At 41.9% G+C, this 19,094-nt stretch overlaps 1 protein-coding gene across 1 annotated transcript; it reads left to right on the top strand.

Moving 5' to 3' along the window:
• Positions 1–224: 224 nt before the first annotated feature.
• On the top strand, positions 225–19,038 carry cenpe (centromere protein E). Its single transcript, XM_073478756.1, has 47 exons — positions 225–374; positions 1,897–2,003; positions 2,141–2,230; positions 2,320–2,438; positions 2,529–2,648; positions 2,765–2,846; positions 2,940–3,007; positions 3,086–3,160; positions 3,281–3,332; positions 3,432–3,519; positions 3,914–4,043; positions 4,191–4,310; positions 4,424–4,576; positions 4,663–4,813; positions 4,905–5,004; positions 5,101–5,725; positions 5,948–6,004; positions 6,135–6,302; positions 6,446–6,520; positions 6,685–6,753; positions 6,893–7,024; positions 7,295–7,472; positions 7,599–7,753; positions 7,847–8,140; positions 8,657–8,803; positions 11,241–11,462; positions 11,904–11,984; positions 12,091–12,174; positions 12,447–12,590; positions 12,688–12,921; positions 13,054–13,137; positions 13,239–13,355; positions 13,439–13,672; positions 13,799–14,032; positions 14,241–14,321; positions 14,694–14,804; positions 14,911–15,093; positions 15,190–15,399; positions 15,849–16,061; positions 16,154–16,336; positions 16,461–16,637; positions 16,779–16,879; positions 17,205–17,302; positions 17,495–17,630; positions 17,712–18,073; positions 18,162–18,200; positions 18,854–19,038. Exons 1-47 carry the CDS (start codon positions 319–321, stop codon positions 18,931–18,933), a joined length of 6,819 nt encoding a protein of 2,272 aa, XP_073334857.1. The 5' UTR covers positions 225–318; the 3' UTR covers positions 18,934–19,038.
• Positions 19,039–19,094: the final 56 nt, after the last annotated feature.

Below are 19,094 nucleotides of genomic sequence, written 5' to 3' on the forward strand. Positions count from 1 at the left end.
AAAACATACTACTTTTGTTTTCTGAGGCATTTGTTTTGTATAAAAGTATTAAATATTTTGTTTGAATTTATTTTAAAAGCAAAATCGCAACTTAAACGGACTCAAACCGATGTTTTTCACCGTCGCCCCGAATGGATCTGCCCACCCGATGACGTTCACCAATCAAAACAAAGTGGAAGAAATTTGAAATTTACAAACGGAGTCACTTGCGGGACGCTCGCTGTGGATTGTTTAGGCGTGATTATCGTTATCATTTTCAAAAGATGTATTAATTTGCGTTTTAATTTCAGGTGTGTTGGTTGACTGTCAAGGAGAAAAATGACAGAAGAGTCGGCTGTCAAGGTCTGCGTTCGTGTCCGTCCGCTCATAGAGAGGTAAGTTTTGCGACAACAGTTAACTTACGTTAACTAGCAAACCTGAGTTACAAGTTATGAGCTAACTAGCTAACTCTCAACCGTTAGCGTTGACTTTACTGAAAGTAGTGTTGTTAATTTGTCATTGGCCAAATTTTCTAAGCTAAAAGTCTTTGTTTCAGTGAGTATTAAACGTTTATGTGACGCTGGTGGCTGATGCTCCACTTGTAAAAATGTACCTAGCGTCATTGTTTTGGAGCCACTGACCATCAGCGGTACGTTAGTCCTGCATTTGAATGACTACATGGCTACAAAAATAAGAAAACTTTACACACAAAGTAATAGTTTACACTTTCTAATTAATCTTATGTTATTGCATTGAAACAACACACTGCTTAGTCATGTCTCTACAAATCTAAACTCTTTAGGTAAACTTTGAGATGTAAATATTTATGTGTGTATTGTGCGATTGTTTTTTACTTGTTCTCTTGTTTTAACAATTGTAACAGCCCTGTCTAGAAGATTAAGTGAAACTTCAGCTTGTCAATGGCTAAAAGTCAGTGGACCAACCATGTTATTACAGTTAGTCCCGAGGGGAATCGTCTGTACCAAATCTAACTAATAGTTGTCCAGACATTACAGTCTGGACCAAAGTGGCGAACAGTCTAACCAATAGATATTACCATCCCTCACTAATTTGACTCGTGAAGTTGTCTTTTGTCGTTAATAAGATGTGATCTAATTACCACTGACTTTTCACAAAGTGTGTAAAGCAACATTATGTAGGAATTGGCATTTTGTGCCACTTGGCGCCCCCCACAGTTTCTGAGTGCAACACCACTGTCAAAAATACTGAAATGATCGGGCACTGATCATTATTGGCCGATATACATTGTAAAAAGTTTAATCGGTGGTCTATATAGAACCCGATCAGGAGAGCCGTTTGATAAACACAGGAGACAGTTTCTGTATTCGCTGCTAAAATGTCACAGCCACACACGCCACAGGGCCCTGCTTTTCACTCGCTGCTAACAGTTAAACAACTTTCCTCCTGCCAATATCAATACAGATTTTTTATTACAACGTTATGCATTGAAAACTTGTATCTTGAAGTAAACATGTATGTAATGCTGTGATCCTACCCTCTCACTGAAGTTACACATTGCAGAAACAAGTGACAGGGGCGCAGAGTAGCTGAGACAGAGACACCATTCATTCTATTACAAGACACTACCATCAAAATGGGTTAGGTCAAAAAGTTACATAATGTTGCATTAAGAATCGAGACCTTCATCTCTGATATTATTGACTTTTCAGTACATAATAATTGTGGATGTTTTTGTGAATGAACAGGATTTTTGATTTAAATATTATATTTAGTTTATGTAGTTAGTTCACTGATCCTCCCAACCCTTGATTCATAAAGTCGTTAGGGACTTTTTTCAGCCACAAATTAATTCACATAGAGCAACACTAACCTTTGTCTCTTGAACATGTTTTTGTTGAGAAAGTCGTATATCTTGAATGTGTGTCCTTGTTACAGGGAAGAAAGTGAGGAGAGTACAGAGCCCGTCCAGCTGTTTTGGAAATCTGATTCAAAATCAATTCATCTGATCGATGATGGGAATTCCAACAGGAGCTTTAGTTTTGGTAGGTTTTGCAGCATGTCGAGGGTTAAAAAAAAAGTGTTTTCAATTTTTTTTGTGGTACCTTTGAGACATTTACTATCAAGTTTTATAGCATTATACATCTATTGTACATTCATTTTCCTCTTCTCCTGTTCACAGATCGAGTGTTCGCTGCTGAAGAAACAACCAATCAGCTGTACCAGGGCATTGCAAAGCCTCTGGTTGTTTCCTCTGTTGAAGGATACAATGGTATGTAATGGAAACTGAACGCAGTGAGACCTGTCTTGTTAAGTGTTGTTTTATTATGTGTATATATCTATTCTGTGTTTGATCCACAGGAACCATATTTGCTTATGGTCAGACTTCCTCTGGAAAGACTTTCACCATGATGGGGAGTGATCGTATTCCTGGAGTGATTCCTCTGGCTGTGGAAGATGTCTTCCAAACCATTAAAAGTGTAAGAATTGTATCACATGTTTGAAACATGCTGTAGTTTGTTGTGAAATCACTGTTTATTTTAACCAACTTACTTCTCATTTGCCTAAAGTGTCCAAAGAAGGAGTTCCTTCTCCGGGTTTCTTACATGGAAATCTACAATGAGACTGTGACTGATCTGCTTGTTGACAGCTGGAAGAGAAAACCACTTGAAGTCCGAGAGACAATCAATGTGAGTGGGCTATTTAGATGTTTTGGTTTTGATGGTGTTTTTGCAAATCTTTTTAGGTTTGTACTGATGTACTTTCCTGCCTGTTTTGATTGTGTCTTGCCAACAACTGTGTGCAGAAAAACATTTATGTGGCTGACCTGACTGAGGAACTGGTAACAAATCCTGCACAAGCCCTGGCCTGGATTCGGAAAGGAGAAAGTAAGATCTGATGTTTTTATTGAACAGTCGTCCCGTTCACATTATGCACTACTACTACAACCAATATGCTTTCTGCACTGTCTTCCTCTTTAGAGAACCGTCACTATGGAAAGACCAAAATGAACCAGCGGAGCAGCCGCTCACACACCATTTTCCGAATGGTAAGCAAGACCACAACATACAGTAACGTGTAGGATTCTGGGGAAGTGTCGATTTTCTCATGGTTTAATTTTACTTAGATCTTGGAAAGCAGAGAAAGGAGTGACCCAGCATCGGGTGAAAATGCTGATGGAGCCATTATTGTGTCTCATTTGGTAAGCTAGCTTCTTTTTTCAATAACTACTTGTTTTGAATCTTTCTATTAACTTTGCGTTCTGTCTGTATCATTGTTTGTGTTGTAATATTAATTTGGTCAATTTTGCCTTGTCCTCTAGAATTTAGTCGATCTAGCTGGATCTGAGAGAGCAAGTCAAACAGGAGCTGAAGGTAAGGTGGAGTTAAATACATTGATGGAGTTAGTGTATATTATAGTATATGATTTTACAGTAATCAGTTTACAGTAATTTATTCCTTTTGATGTCGTAGGCGCACGCTTCAAAGAAGGTTGCAATATCAATCGCAGCCTGTTCACACTTGGACAAGTGATCAAGAAACTGACCGATGAAAGCCAAAAGTGAGTAAACAGTGAGTAATCAGTGTTCTGACTGCAGAACTCACTTTGTTGAATTTCTGAAACTGTGTGCAAAGTATCTAATTAAAATGAAAATTAACAGGTTTATTTTACACATCTAACTCTCAGGGAAAATATCCTTCAGTATACTCCTTTTGAGGTTAAAATGATGAAGTTGAATGAGTAGTCTTCTTAATTGATTTAAAATGGCTCCAGAGTTGTACAGGATCACAGACAGAGTATTTGGTTCTCCAGTTCCATCATTTAGGAGGAAACAGTCCATGTTTATATAAAGGTAAATGATGTGAAGGAAGAGGAAACAGATTTTAAAAATAGCTAATGAATAGGCCTATTTGTATGTTTTGAACATTGGCTCAATGTCATTCTGTGTCTTCAGGGGTTTCACCAACTACAGAGACAGTAAGCTAACCCGCATCCTACAGAACTCATTGGGTGGGAATGCTAAAACTGTCATCATCTGTACCATCACTCCTGTCGCTCTGGATGAAACCCTCAGCACTCTGCAGGTTGGTGAAATATGCAGATTTAATACTCAGGACTGGGCAATATATTAATATTATATCGTTATTGTGATATGACACTAGATATCTTAGATTGAGACTGAGAGCTCAAAGCAGATGTTGTTTCATGAAAACTTTTTTTTTTCCTAATAGTTTGCCAGCACTGCAAAGAAAATGAAGAACGACCCTCATGTGACAGAGGTGTCTGATGACGGGGCTCTGCTCAAAAGGTACCGAAATGAAATCGTCGACCTCAAGCGACGACTTCACGAGGCAAGTGTCATCTGTCTTTTTCTCTCTTCATTCATGTTCTGTTTGGCCTGTCTCTGCAAGTTGCATGACTGCAGCACTTTCTACCCACTGACGTGTGGATGACCTCCCTACAGGTTTCTTCAGTCACACAGACGACAGCGACGGAGAAGGAGTTTCTTTCCCAGCTGCTCCAAGAGAAGGATCAGCTCCAGAGAGAACAAGAGGACAGGATCAAAAACCTTACGAAACTGATCATCACCAGCTCAACCCTGGTTCCTGTTCACAAGGTAAATAATGACACAAAGCTGGAGTTAGAGAACAGCCTTGTCTACATTATCTTCGTCTTAATGCTGATGAATGTTTTGTCTTTAAGATGCCAAAACGCAGAGTGACATGGGGAGGAAAAATGATCAGACTGGCCCGTCCGTCTGTCTGTGGTGTTGGCTCATCTGACCTCAGCTTTGCAGACCCTTTAACTCGGAAGAGGAAAGCAGACCGCTCCTGTTTAATGGAGCTGGGTGAAGGTAAAGGAACACAGTGTATACTGCAAATCAAAATTCATCCAATAATTCCCATCAGACTATCACTTAATGCATACATGGTATACTTTAACAGAGGATGAGAGCTTTGACTCTCACTGGGAGATTCCTGATGAGCCGTCAGATGAAATGGAGATTAATCAGAGCTCTGTGACTGTTCGAAGCTTCGGAGACAGGTGAATGTCCTTTTATAATCTATGATATTATGAGCTTATTTTTCCTCCTTTGTTTTAGGTCAAACACATGGCATTTATATTTTATCTTTTCTTTAGTCCCAAAGACTTTGTGTCTCCAGACCGGATGCATGACCTCTCAGGGAAAGTGTCCGACCTTGAGGTACAGCTGGAAATGGAGACCCAACACAAAAAGGAGGCCTTGGAAAAGGTTCAAACATTAGATGGCAAAGTGGCAGAGCTGGAGCTGCAGCTTCAGACAGAGGCCCAGCAGAAACAAGAGTTCCTGGAGAAAATACAGACAGCAGAACAGAAGGCAGCCGAGCTGGAGCTGCAACTGCAACTGCAAACGGAGGTCCTGGAGAAACACGAAACCCTGGAGAAAATACCGATAGCAGAAGAGAGGATGGCTGAGCTGGAGCTGCAGATGCGAACAGATGCCCAGCAGAAAAATGAGACTCTGGAGAAAATACAGATAGCAGAAGAGAGGGTGGCAGAGCTGGAGCTGCAACTGCAAATGCAAACAGAAGCCCAGCAGAAACACGAGACCCTGGAGAAAATACAGATGGCAGAAGAGAGGGTGGCAGAGCTGCAGCTGCAGCTGCAAACAGAAACCCAGCAGAAACATGAGGCTACAGAAAAGGTGGAGATGTTGGAGTTCAGAGTGGCAGACCTGGAGAGACAGCTGGAAGAGCAGAGCCACATTCCGAGTGAAACTGAACAGGTGTGCTGGAGAAATCCTCAATTACTTAAATGACATGATTACATCTGATTACTCAATCTGACACTGTCCTTAGAGGATATTTGGAGGACTGACCTGCTTTCATCTAATTATCCCCCCTATAATAATAATACATGAGAACAGCGCTTTTTTAAGTAGTTGTTTCGATCTGGCTCGGTTGTGCTTGCTGATATTCGTACTAATATTAATTGACTTGTGTTCCAGATGAGAAGAGAGTTTGCAGAGACCATCCAGCTGTGTGAAACTCTGGCTTCAGAGAAGGTAATCTCACAACTTAGTAGCTTGTTTTGCTTGTTTGGAGTCTATTTCAACAACAAAAGGGTTTATTCAAGCTACGTAAGGGAAATGCTTACTGCTGCTTAAATTGATGAAACTGTTGAAATGTTTACAGGACATAGTGGTTGGTGAGCGAGACTACCTGAAAGAGGAGCTGGGGATGTTCATAGAGCAGATTCAGAGTCTGGAGAAAGCGAACGCTGCCATGTCACAGGAGCTGCAGGAGAAGCGAGAGACGGACGAGTTTGAGTCTCTGGAGGAAGAGTTCAGGAAGGAGCACGAGGTAAAGTTACTGATTTGTCTCCATCAGATTCCACTTAAAGTGCTTAGATCAATGGATGGTAGAAAGATTGGTTTGGATTTGTTTGTTGTTGTTATTTATTAATTTAATTAATTTACACTGTTTATTTTGTTTTGATCTTCCAGAACAAGTTGAAAAATGAAATATCTAGCTTGAAGACGGCAGTCGAATCATCTGAACTCCAGTGCCTGGAGCTTCAGGTAAGATGACATGCTGAGGATTTCCTCCACGGGTTAATTAGAAAAAATAAATAAATTGATTTGTTTTTTTAAACACAGATGTTCATTGATTCTGTAACTATTACAAACAGGACCATTGAAGTGTGGCAGGTTCCTTGAATGTTCTTTATTTTTGTTTTCTCTAGAACAAACTTGAAACTCTGTCCGAGGAGCTAAAGAAGAAAAGTGACTTTGCAGAGGAACTTCAGTGTATGGTACGCATGTTTTTAACTGTTCATAGAAGGTACAACATGAAGCCAGTCAACAAAATGATTATTTTAGTAGAGATAGGCAGACGGTGTTGGAAATGGTTGTCATTAAGCATGCTAAATCTGTCTTGTTGCCTCCGCGCAGAGCGGTAAGGACTTGGTGCAGGAGGTGGCGAAGCTTCGCCGCTCTCTGGATGATGCTGAGGGGCTCAGCAGAGACACAAAGAAGGAATGGGCTTTCCTGCGCAGTGAAAACATCGCACTGGAGGAGAGAGCTGTGAGTGGGATTAACACAAACAGTCTGACCATAAACTCCAACTTCCTTGGTTCAAATCTCTCATCTAGTGAAAATTGAAAAGCCATAAAATCCTCAAATGATAATTTGAGTACTTCTTCCAAAATAAAATGAACCAAAGTTATATAAAAAGTTATACCGCAAGAAAGATTTCACAATAGTATACAACGTAGATGCAAGGTTTTACTACCTGTACTGCTGACATCAAGACCAATATCTTTGTGGTGTTTCTTGTCATGGTCTCCTTTGCAGGTGACTCTATCTGTCAACCATGATAAGCTGGACAATGAGGTGAACAGCCTGCGCTTTCAACTTGAGACGGAGAAGTCACGCTTCAGGAAGATGCAGACAGATCTCCAAAAAGAGCTGAATGTTGTGTTCGACGAGAACACCAAGCTCACCACTCTGCTGGATGGAAAAGTCCCAAAGAGTAGGTTTTAAATTTAAGTGTTTATATAATGAACCTCTGTTAAATTACTCTATAATGCAATGTAACTTCTGCATACATTCAATGTGTAAAATCAGATGGGAGTTATGAGATGTTCTCTGTCTCCAGATCTGATAGACAGCGTGGAACTTGAAAGAACAGTGTCTAATCTTAACAAAGAGCTGACGGCGTCTCGTGAAGCAGAGGGAGCCCTCAGAGCTCAGCTGGAGGAACTGTCTTCATTCCAGGCTCTCCCAGAGAAGGTGGACAGTTTGACGAAGCAGGTCAGTCCTCCAAAAATCCTCTTAAGGACTGTGTCATTTGAGATAGAGAGCACGTTGCAAGTAGTCATGTGATTTCATTCTGTGTTGCCTCAGGTGTGCGAGTTGACCGAGGAGCTGTGTGCTGTTCAAACTCAGAGAGACGGTCTGCTCTCAACTCAAGCTCAGTGTCAGGAGGAGGCTCAGCAGCTCAGAGACTTCCTGCAGACATCCCAGGATGAGATTCTGAAAATCCAAGCAGACTTTAGTGCTGCTGCGCTGAGGGAGAAGGAGCTGAGTGAGCAGTGTGCTGATGTGACACAGCAGCTGGATTCACTTCGCTCAGACCTGGAGCGATCTGATGCTGAGAAGGGTCAGCTCATGGCTACTATGGAGGAGATGGTCTATAAAGTAAGTTATGGAACTTAAATATGGGTGCTGTTTGATCATGATTTAACCTTTATCAGCTTTGAAGTCCTTAAATGTTTCAGGTTTTTATTGATAATCGTTTGTCGGTAGAAAAATGGTCCTGACTCCTGGCGATCTTACTTTGGCCTTAATCATCCATGTTTAGATATATTGGCTGTATGGTTATGGCAGTATGTGCAGGCAGAACCAAAAATACATATTTGTTTTTGGTGTGGGTTGCTGAGTTTCGGAGATCTCGGTCGTAGACATGTCTGCAGTCTCTTAAATACAATCATACTAGATGGCACTGTCTCTTTCTAGATATCATGACCTGTTAACTAAAGACGATCCACAGATCTTGTTGTGAGCAGTTTCATGTAGGAACTACTTTCTGTCTCCCAAACTACACCCGCCAACCGAATCACTGCGAGGAAGAAAGCGTGCATCTACTCAGTGCTAGAGATTGAGGCCAAAAAACTTCTACCACAAAATCATGGTAATGTTATTTTCTTATTTCAGCTGCAGGAGAGTGAAGAACACAGAGCGTCACTGGAAGAAAAACTGAAAGAGATGCAGCAGCTGATGAAGGATTTGGAGGAGAAGCTTGCCGACAGTGAAAATTCCAGAAGCACAGAGGAGGAGATCAGTAAAGAACTTCAAGAACAAGTATGATACGACATTTCTTATCAAGTCAGATCTTTCTCAGAGTGTTCTCCTGACACTTTGTTTTTCTAGTTAAACCAGCTGTTTCCTGTCCCTGTTCTAAATGAGCCCATGTGTTGTTTTTTGATTTACATTGCGCCGTATGTATCTTATTTTTAGGCTGCAGAGACACAAGCTCTTCTACAATCTCTTCAAGATGACCTCCAAGAGCAGAAGCAGAAGATCTCTGATCTGATGAACCTCAATGAGCAAAAGGAATCTGATGTGAGTTTAAATTGTAGCAAGGCAGTTTTTTTCTTAACCAAGACTTCATTGTCAATGATCTGACTGATAGTTGGAAATCTGTCCAACAGACACTGAGTCTGACACAGGAGCTTCAGAGTATGCGAGATGAGAAAGAGACTCTCCTGACGGCCGGTGTTCAGAGCTCTGCAGAGGAGGTGGAGAAGCTCCAATCTACTGTGGCTTCTCTCACTGAAGAAAGAGACCAGCTCAAGATGGACATGCAGGAGAATGTGGAGATGGTGAGTTACCATGCGGCCACTTTGCCCGTCCAGATATTAAAAATGCATTCATTTCCATCAGCTCTGTTGGACCTATGCTGTTTGTTTTTGTCTCTACATGTCAAATGAAAGTATTTTTATTTTTACCAAACAGATGATTGAGAATCAGGAGGAGCTGAGGGCAGCCCTGGAGAGGAATCGTCAACAGAAGGAGCTGATCAAACAACTGGAGACCGCACAAACATCTAAACACGATGGTCCTCCCAGTGAGATGAGTGCACAGCAAGAGGAGCTGCAAACACATGTAAGAGCTTCTTGATTCATCAGGAAAATTTTAAAATCTTACACGATACCATGACATTACTTACTTCAGCTTTATAGGTATTCATTGTAAAATATGATTTTTTTCCCCCCTTATAATAGCTGAAGACTCTGACTGCAGAGCTTGAGAGTGTGAGGGCAGAGAGGGACGGTCTGCTGTCTGAGAGGACGGTCGGAACTCAAAGTGCAGAAATGGAGGAGCTGCTGTGCAGAGTGACGTCTCTCAGTGAGGAGAGAGATCAGTTGCAGGAGACACTGGAGGGACTGAGACAGGAGAAGCAGCAGCTCAAAGCAGAGCTGGAGGACAGGATGGAGATGGTATGTTGACACTATTTCTTCATAAGGGTGATTATTTCATTTGTATTTAATCCCCGTTGGCCCAGAGGAGACAATTAAAAGTGATGTGTTTTTTGTCGCAGGTTGCACTGGCCCATGGTGGGTTCAACCAGCCAGAAATGCTGTCATCAGAACTGCAAGCACAGGATGTGACAGTAACCCAACTTCAGCAAGAGGTAATAGCAGTTCTTATTGTCAAGAAATCCCATGAAAAGACCCAAATCCACAATAAACATATCTTAACAAATGTTTTGTGTGTATTAGGGCTGCAACATATTGTTATTTTCATTATTGATAAATCTGCAGATTATTTTCGTGATTAATCGATGACTCTATTTTCTATAAAATGTCAAACAATTGCAAAAAAGACCAAAGTGACATCTCAAAAAGCTTCTATTTTCAAACCAACAGTTTAAAACCGCAAAGCTCTTCATTTACTGTCATAAATGACAAAGAAAGGCAGCAAATCCTGACACATAAGAAGCTGGAACCGGCAAATGTTCTACATTTTTGACTTTTTGCCCTGCTGCCTCAAATACTCTTGACAATTGACAATGAGAAAAATATATATTAACACTAACCTTATCCTCCAAAACTCTGGTGTTTAGTTTAAAATACTTAAATTATGGAATGTTGCTATTTTCCTCCCCAGATAGAACAACTACAGGCTACTCTACAGGCCGTCAGTGAGCAGAAGAGCCAGTTGGAAGGTGATCTGCAGCGAAATATGGAGATGGTGAGGGTGAAGTTGTTTTTGGTCAAACTGATGTCTTTGGGGTTTAAATAAAATCTGAATGTCAGTGATATTAAATGGCTTACACTCACACATTTCTTCATATTTTCTAACTTTTTTCCCCCAAAATTTTAGGCTAAAGAGACTCAAAGCCTTCTACATTCACTTCAGCAGCAGCTCCAGGAGCAGAATCAAAGAAACATTGACCTGGAAAGAGTAAACCAAGAGAGGCAAGCTCAGCTAGAACAACAGGTCTGTCCCTTGCAACATATTTCACTAAAGCTGTATGTTGAGTTGTATTTTAGCTCTTTTGAATTATAAATTGTTTTCTTATTTTAGGTTGCAGAGACTCAGAGTCTCCTTCATTCTCTTCAAGAGGAGCTCGACGAGCAGAAGCAAAGGAGCTCAGATCATATGAAACTCTGTGAGCAGAAGGAATCTGACTTAGAGCAGCAGGTGAGTTGAAATGCTACCAAAGGACATGTTAAAGTCTGAACTTTATTGTCGGTGTTCTGACCCCTAGTTGGAAATATCCCCTCTTTAACAGATGAAGACTTTGACTGAGCAGCTTGAGAGTGCACGAGCAGAGAGGGACGCCCTGTTGTTTGAGAAGGAAGCCGGCTCTCAGACCTCCACAGAGGAGATGGAGAAGCTACTGAGTAGAGTGACGTCTCTCAGCGAGGAGCGAGATCAGCTGCAGGAGACACTGGAGGGACTGAGACAGGAGAAGCAGCAGCTTAAAGCAGAGCTGGAGGACAGGATGGAGATGGTATGTTAATACGCTTTTTTTGTAGATTAACGTTTTGGTGTATCCCGTCCCTTTCACAAGAATCTGGTTGCTGTTTCCGGGAAAAATACCCATGATTGTTAGCATGTATGTCTATGTACATACAGAAGACTAGCATATATACTGAAACAAAATATTTCTCTTAACCACAATCCCATGCAACTGTTGTAGTTAAATACTGAAGCCCATCCTAGAAACTTCAGTTGTTATGGTAATACGACTGGATTCTATTCAAATATGAAAGAAGTTGATATCACAACATTTGACAAAACACTTCTGTGATGAATTATTTGCAGAAAATCATTTATGGTGAGAAATTCCAAGAATTCAGGGAGTGCAAAGTGTGCACAAGAGTGTGAAAAGTTTGAATGCCTTTAAACCTTGTGCAAACTGAGGTCACATTGTTCTCCCTCTGTGTTTCAGATGCAGTGTGAGTTTCAGCAGCAGCTCAGCTCTGAGCCACAGTCACTGAAAGAAGAACACGAGGAACAGCGACTTCTGCAGGTTAGATCATCGCGCTCACTTCACCTCATCGTTGTGACATTTTACATTGTCGCTCTTGCATTCACATTTGACTTATACTGAGAAGCGTCCCTGTGTGGTGTTTCAGATCCAACAGCTGAAGGAACAACTGGAGAAAACAAAGGAGGAGGCGACCCAGATGAAGTCTGACCTTCAGGAAAATGTAGAACTGGTGAGTTTTTATCTTTCTTCTTCTTCTTTATCACAATTACTAAACATTGGGCGCTTTTATTCAGAGATCAGAGAAAAACATTGAACGTCATTAATAGTTCAGATTTTAGATTTTTGTTGTATTACTCAGCATATCGTTGCAGCTGTAGTAACGAGACGGCTGAAAAATTATTGATGGTAGACTGTTGACCTTATATTGTGCACTCACTTTTAGTGACTTTGTAAAGAAAAGATCTTTACTTGTATCCTCTTGTGGTGTTAATATCTTTTCAGATGATTGAGAACCAGGAGGAGCTGAGGGTGTCCCAGGAGAAGATCAAAGTCCTACAAGATGAGATCAACATGCTGAGGAGTCAGAAGGCAGAGCTGGAGAGCAATGGAGAGAGTGTCCTCCAGTCACAGGAGCTCCAAAACCAGGCAGGACTACATTTTTATATGTAAAGGAGACACAGAATGAACCTGCTGTCTAAAGCGGTTGATTTTTAACAATTATTTCTCCACTCTGTCCTGACAGATCCAAATCCTGACTGAGGAGCTCGAGAGTGTGCGAGCAGAGAGAGACGGTCTGCTGTCTGAGAGGACGGCCGGCGCTCAGACTCACAGCGAGGAGATGGAGAAGCTGCTGAGCAGAGTGACGTCTCTCAGTGAGGAGAGAGATCAGCTGCAGGAGACACTGGAGGGACGGAGACAGGAGAAGAAGCAACTCGAAACAGAGCTGGAGGACAGGATGGAAACACTACAGTCTGAGGTTTGGAACAGTTTTGTCGTATGTAGCTCTGTGTGCAGTAGCAAAGCTATCAAAAATGTCTTCTGTGTTTGGTGCATTTTGCAAATATTTGGAGAATACAAATGACTAACGGGCCATTTTCTACTTCAACAGATAGCCCAGCTGGGTGTGTCTCTACAGACAATCACTGAGCAGAAGAAGCAGCTGGAAGATGATCTGCAGCACAACATGAATGAGGTGAGGCCACTGCTCGTCACATGCTCCTACTTGGCTGTAATTAAACAGCTTTTGGCAGTTTTGTACTTCTGTTGTACTTATGTTTATTTGTTTGACAAAAGGCTTCCACAACACAAGAGCTTCTGAAGTCAGTCCAAGAGGAGCTGTGTGAACAGAAGCAGATGAACTCTGATCTGGAGAAACTGAGTCAGGAGAAGGAATGCTCTTTAGATCAACAGGTTAGCGTCAAACACCTTGCTTTGTTATAATGAAACACTTTTTCATAGCAGGTTGATCCTTTTAACTATTCCCTACTTCACAGATAAGGACTTTGACTGAGAAACTGGAGAGTGTTGAAGCCGAGAGAGACAGCCTGCTCTCTGAGAAGGAAGCCAGCTGTCAGACCTCCACAGAGGAGATGGAGAAGCTGCTGTGCAGAGTGACGTCTCTCAGTGAGGAGAGAGATCAGCTGCAGGGGACACTGGAGGGACTGAGACAGGAGAAGCAGCAGCTCAAAGCAGAGCTGGAGGACAGGATGGAAACCCTGCAGTCGGAGGTTTGTGTCGGATAGAAAGAGGAATTTTATTGTCGCTTAAACTTCAGCTGCATAATAAACAGTTTGTAATCCAAAAGTGTACAGCCCTACAATTAGACGTAAACCTAACTGCTCCTTACCTCACAGATTTGGACTCTATCTGAGAAACTTGTGAGCGTTGAAACCGAGAGAGACGGTCTGCTCACTGAGAAGGAAGACGGCCGTCAGACGTCCACAGAGGAGATGGAGAAGCTGCTGAGCAGAGTGACGTCTCTCAGTGAGGAGAGAGATCAGCTGCAGGAGACACTGGAGTCACTGAGACAGGAGAAGAAGCAGGAGATAACAGAGCTGGAGGACAGGATGGAAACACTGCAGACTGAGGTTGGTTTTGGTTTGGTTTTTTTTGTTTGTTTTTATCTTCATAACGCAGCTGGAGCAGCAGTGAGGCATCATGTGTGTTGTGTGATGTGATGTGTTTTATCTCAACAATTATCAAGGAGACGCTTCTTGTATGGATGCCTCTTTTAACACCTGTCATCTGTGATGCTTGCTCTTAATGACCCATCACTGTCTCTGTTGTTACTGTCAGATGCAGCAGCTCAACCAGCAGCTTCAGATGTACACAGAGAAGCAAACTCGTACTGAAGCTGAAGCCCACGCCTCACAGCAGGTTTGTCAGCAGTCCTAAATACATATTTAGTTTTTTCCTGGTCTTTCTGTTTTAGTTTTTTTAATAACCTTTATGTAATCCGGCTGTCTGATGTCTCTGATGTTAGAAACGGTTATCCTCACATTATGTGCCAGTTGTTCCACATGAGGTTTAGTCCCAGATGTTTAGATGATTGAACAGCCTCAATTTTAGTACCATCATGTGTATGGATGGCAGGATGATGCAAGATGGGAAAATGGGTTCTTGAGAATAAAACTCATCAGCATAAAACTCAGCATTTTCTATAAAGGTTCTGGTTAGCTGGAGAAGAACCATTCACATACTTGATTATTTAGGGATATTTTCAGTTGAGGATATTTTTTTCCCTTTCAGTTGCTCAGTGAAGCGAACTCGACCATCTCAGCACTCCAAGAACAGCTGAGCACCAGAGGAGTCAAGGAGACAATTTCATCACGGCTGCAGGACTCTACTGGGCAACTTCAGGTAATTCCATTGATACATTTTTATTAATCAGCAACTGAATGGCAAAAATATTCTAACATTTTTAACAGTTCTGTAAAACGCTAACACCACTGAACTATGATTGCAGGAGTCCTTTAGAAGATTCCAGCACTTCATAGACACTTGTTCAAAGTTTAATTCAGTTATGGACAAGACCCTGAGAGGAGAGAAGCACCCTTCTCTAATCCCTCTGCCAAAAGCCACCATGAACACCCACAGCGCTGTCTGTAATCTGGGACAGCAGAGTCTTCAAAGTCTGGGCCACATACTGGTAAATATTAACATTTTTTCCACTTGAAACTTCATCGATGTCTTTATTCTTTTAATCATGTAATAACTTGAAAACGTGTGCTCTCTGCTTCCCCAGGCGCACCTACAGTCGCAGGCACAAATCTACAGGAATCTATTTGAGGAGCTGGTGAAGAAAGATTTGGCTGTTTTTGAGGAGAGACGTCAGCACGACGTGCTGCTGTGCAGAGTGCAGGCAACCAGCTACTCTGTCAAAGACGAGGGCTTCAGTACACTGTTGGAGCACAGACTGACTGAGCTGCTGGACAAGAGGCAGCGCTACCTGCAGGTGAGTTTATAGGTGATATGGATTTTTTTCAGCAGATACAGATAACCGGTAATTTTACATTTTTCAATTCAAAAGAAGTTCCTATGCTGTTGTTTATGTGAATCTGAGTGTATTTAACAGCTCTAATAAGATTTGTTGTGTTCAAATTGCAAATGCCTTGTCTTCCTCTGAAACTGTAAAAACAATCCAATCCCTCGCCTTCTACTTCTTCTCCTTCTTTAAAGGTGCATACCATCACCTACTGTTTTGAAAAAAGTCTTTGACCTGCAGAAACCCTTTGGAAAATAAAGATGTCCTCCTGTCTAATTGAACCGATTGTTGCAGACAAATTTTCAACCATTGTGACATAACGATATGTTGTACTGGATGCGTGTCCTCTTCCTCAATATGTTTCCATTTCTACAACATAACTGTAATAAACCTTTATGACCATTCTGTTGATTTTGTAGAAAATGTGCAGCATTTTGGAGAAGCTCCGGTCCAACATGGCTTGCCTCCCCAGTGAGCTGTCATCTGAGGCCAGAGAAAGGGAGAGGTTCAAGGAGCAGCTGCAGACTGCAATGGCCAAGGAGCCAAAAAACTACAGTGGACTCGACAGCATCCTGGGCTGTGAGCTGGAGCGCAGATCTGCAGTGGTGCACAGCAGGAAGATGACTCTACAGGTAGAGTTTAGCTGCCTTAAAGGGGTCAAGTACGTATTGCAATGATATTTTCTTGTCTTCCTAATGTCATATCATTCGCCTTACTCCTGCAGAGCATCATCAATGACCACGATGGTCTGTGTAAGGAGCTGAAGTCACTGGAGGCTCAGGCTGATTCTGAACTCAGAGAGGAGAAAAGCAAGAGTTCAACTCTGCTGCAGGCGTCACAGGGAGCTCCTATGAAGGACAACCAGCAACTTGTTCTTCAGCTCCAGCAAACTGAAGAAAAAGTCAAAGTATGTCTGCCACATTTTTTTCCTTATTGAACATACACTGTAGTATATATTAACTTAATCCCACATACACTGTCCTGAAACATGTCAATCTGCAGATGTTGACAGACATTTTTCTGATTTTCAGGCTCTGTCTGTACAAAACGATCAGCTGCGTGACGCTCAGATCAAAGCCAACAATAGGGTGTCAACCCACAAAGAGGCTACCCAGCTCCTGCAGACGGAGCTGCAGGACAGCCGTGCACAGGTGGAGGAGAAAGAGAACACAATCCAAACTCTCAGAAACAAACTGCGAGAGTCTGAGGTTCGTCTAAAGATCTCATTTTCAGGCCCATCGTAACAGACGATTCTGAGGCTTGTGACATACTACTTATACTCTAGTTAGTACTACATTTTGCTTTGACTTACGCTAAGTGGCCTTTTTGAATATTTGTCTCTGGTTCAGAAAAATGCCCCACCCACTGCTGTTGAGATGGAAAAACTCCGGAAAAAACTGTTCAAAATGGAGGTGGAGCTGACTTCAGCTTCTGATAAACACCAACTAGAGTAAGAGTCCTTTGGATGCATTTTGACCCTTTGTTGTGTTTGTTTTATTTATTAACTATGCCTAACAGGTTGTTGTAATGTCAGGAATTCTTTGGTTACCTTCTCTTGAGCTGTTATAATGTGTCTGCAGATGGTTAAAGAGACTTCTCCATCATGTTAGAAATCGTTGATTGAGGTCTTGTTGATCAGTTGATTGGTATTTTGTACCGCCTAACAGACAAAGATTGTTAGCTGACTTTCTCACCTCTGCCTAAAATCCTAAAGGGTTTATTCTGTTTGTTTCATGTCTGACTGTTCTGACTAAGGTTTTTTTTTCCCTTCTCAGGATCCAGAGGATGACAACACTACTGAATGAAAAGGAAGATTCACTGAGAAAGCTGAAGGAGGCCTTGAGGAAAGCACAGCAGCAAGGCGAGGACTCATGTAAGTCACCGGTCTTTTGTTTTTATTTTATGTAATGTGACACATGTACTTAATTTAAAACACCTGCCAGGCTGTTTAATGAAGCTGATGATAGGTTGTGACTTTCAGCTTGTTTTTCTTTATGGTCAGAAGTCAAGCGTATTTGTTACCTACTTAAAGAGGAAAATAACAGTGCGGTCGTGTTGAATTCAGTCCTGCAGGGTGAAGACCTTCATGCCCGACTGACCAACCCCAGAGGTGTGGTGATCAAGAGCAGCGTTATGCTGGAGAAAACCAAACTGGAGGAGGAAATCAAACAGCTTCGTCTGAAAATAACCGAGTTGGAAAGGTAACCAGTTTGAAGATTAATTTTCATGTATCTATTATATCTTCTAGTATTGCTCTGACATCTGTCCTCCTGTCCCATCAGCTTGGTGTCCAGTCAGCATGCAGAGATCAGCAAGTGGAAGAGCAGAGCCATCAAGCTAAAGGTGAAGACCAAGGTGGACAAGCCTTCACCACCCTGCACTCCCACCAAGAGGGGCCTCCCCATGACCTCAGACTCCTCCAACTTCCTCAGCTCACCCAAGAAGTTTCTGGTTACTCCCAAGAAGGTCCTGGACTCTCCCAGGAGGGTTTTGGAGTCTCCCAGGAAGCTGCTGGACTCTCCAAAGGCCAGTCTGCTCGACTCGCCCAAAAGCAGATTCTTTGATGTGGGTGGAAGCTCGGAGCTGCTGTCCAGAACCTGTCCCAAGCAGTTCTTTGATAACTCCAGCCTGGGAACCATTCCAGGTAAGCTGCATGTAAAGTTCACCGCGCTGTTCTGCTGCTTGTCTGGTCGTCTTAACGTCATAAAGACCTGAGCTGTTTGTTTTGCCAGAGGTTTCCGATGTTCCCGACACATCAGATGCAGAGACGGGTAACTGCTGTAATATCACTGTGTGTTTGGGTCACTGAGGGGTCACTAACAGAAGCATGAGGTGTTGGGACTTCACATGTCTTCACTGAACCTTGAAACCTGAATCAGGATTGATGGATGAATTTACTTTTTCTTTTAACCTAAACAGGCAACAAGAAAACCCCTAACAGGGAAGTTCATTTACCACATTAGGTCATTAAAAAACAGGATTCATAATGATAAAAAATACACCTAGTGAGCCAGAGGAGATACCGAGTCATAATTACAAGATAAGCGAAACATTTTGAGATCCTACACACAAGTTTCAAGTATGACCGCTTAGTAAAAACAGGGTTGCCAAATGTCCTTGAATCACCCAAGTTTATATTCGAGTATGTACAAGAAGGGTGGTACTTTATCATGTGATGGCGTGACATGGAATGATTTGATAACACTGATTTAACACAATTGTTTCTTATTAACTGAAAGTCAAAAGTCACACAAAATGCCAATTTCTACATAATGTTGCTTTCATAAGAACACAAATCATGGAAACCTAATTTGACTCACATGTGCAACATGGCTACTGACAGATGGAGACCAGTAAGATTTATTCTATTATGTTTACATGTTATTTGACCCGTTTTGACTTGTGATCATCTCGTGTGTTGCAGATGCAGCTGTGGGTGCAGACAGAAAGGAGGAGTGGTGGCCTCAGTCTCCAAAACAAGAGGACATGTGTAAAACCCAGTAAAATGTCCCACATGTGCAATATTTGTATGTCTTAATGTGTTTCTTTTCAATGTTTTATGTCTAGTGTGTGACTAATAAAGCTCTCTTGAACAAGGAGATATCTCTTTTATAATTCAGTCCAGTGACTTTATTTCCATGAGGTGAAATTTTAAACTAGAATTA

The sequence above is a fragment of the Pagrus major genome, chromosome 13 (genome assembly GCF_040436345.1).
Source record: "Pagrus major chromosome 13, Pma_NU_1.0".
NCBI lineage: Eukaryota > Metazoa > Chordata > Actinopteri > Spariformes > Sparidae > Pagrus > Pagrus major.

What these genes read in the sequence shown, in the direction of transcription:
- cenpe (XM_073478756.1), top strand. Translation starts at nt 319, where the DNA reads ATGACAGAAGAGTCGGCTGTCAAGGTCTGCGTTCGTGTCCGTCCGCTC. An exon ending in AAGTCCGAGAGACAATCAAT is followed by an intron (nt 2,649 to 2,764) that starts GTGAGTGGGCTA and finishes AACTGTGTGCAG; the next exon opens with AAAAACATTTATGTGGCTGA. An exon ending in TCGCACTGGAGGAGAGAGCT is followed by an intron (nt 7,025 to 7,294) that starts GTGAGTGGGATT and finishes TCTCCTTTGCAG; the next exon opens with GTGACTCTATCTGTCAACCA.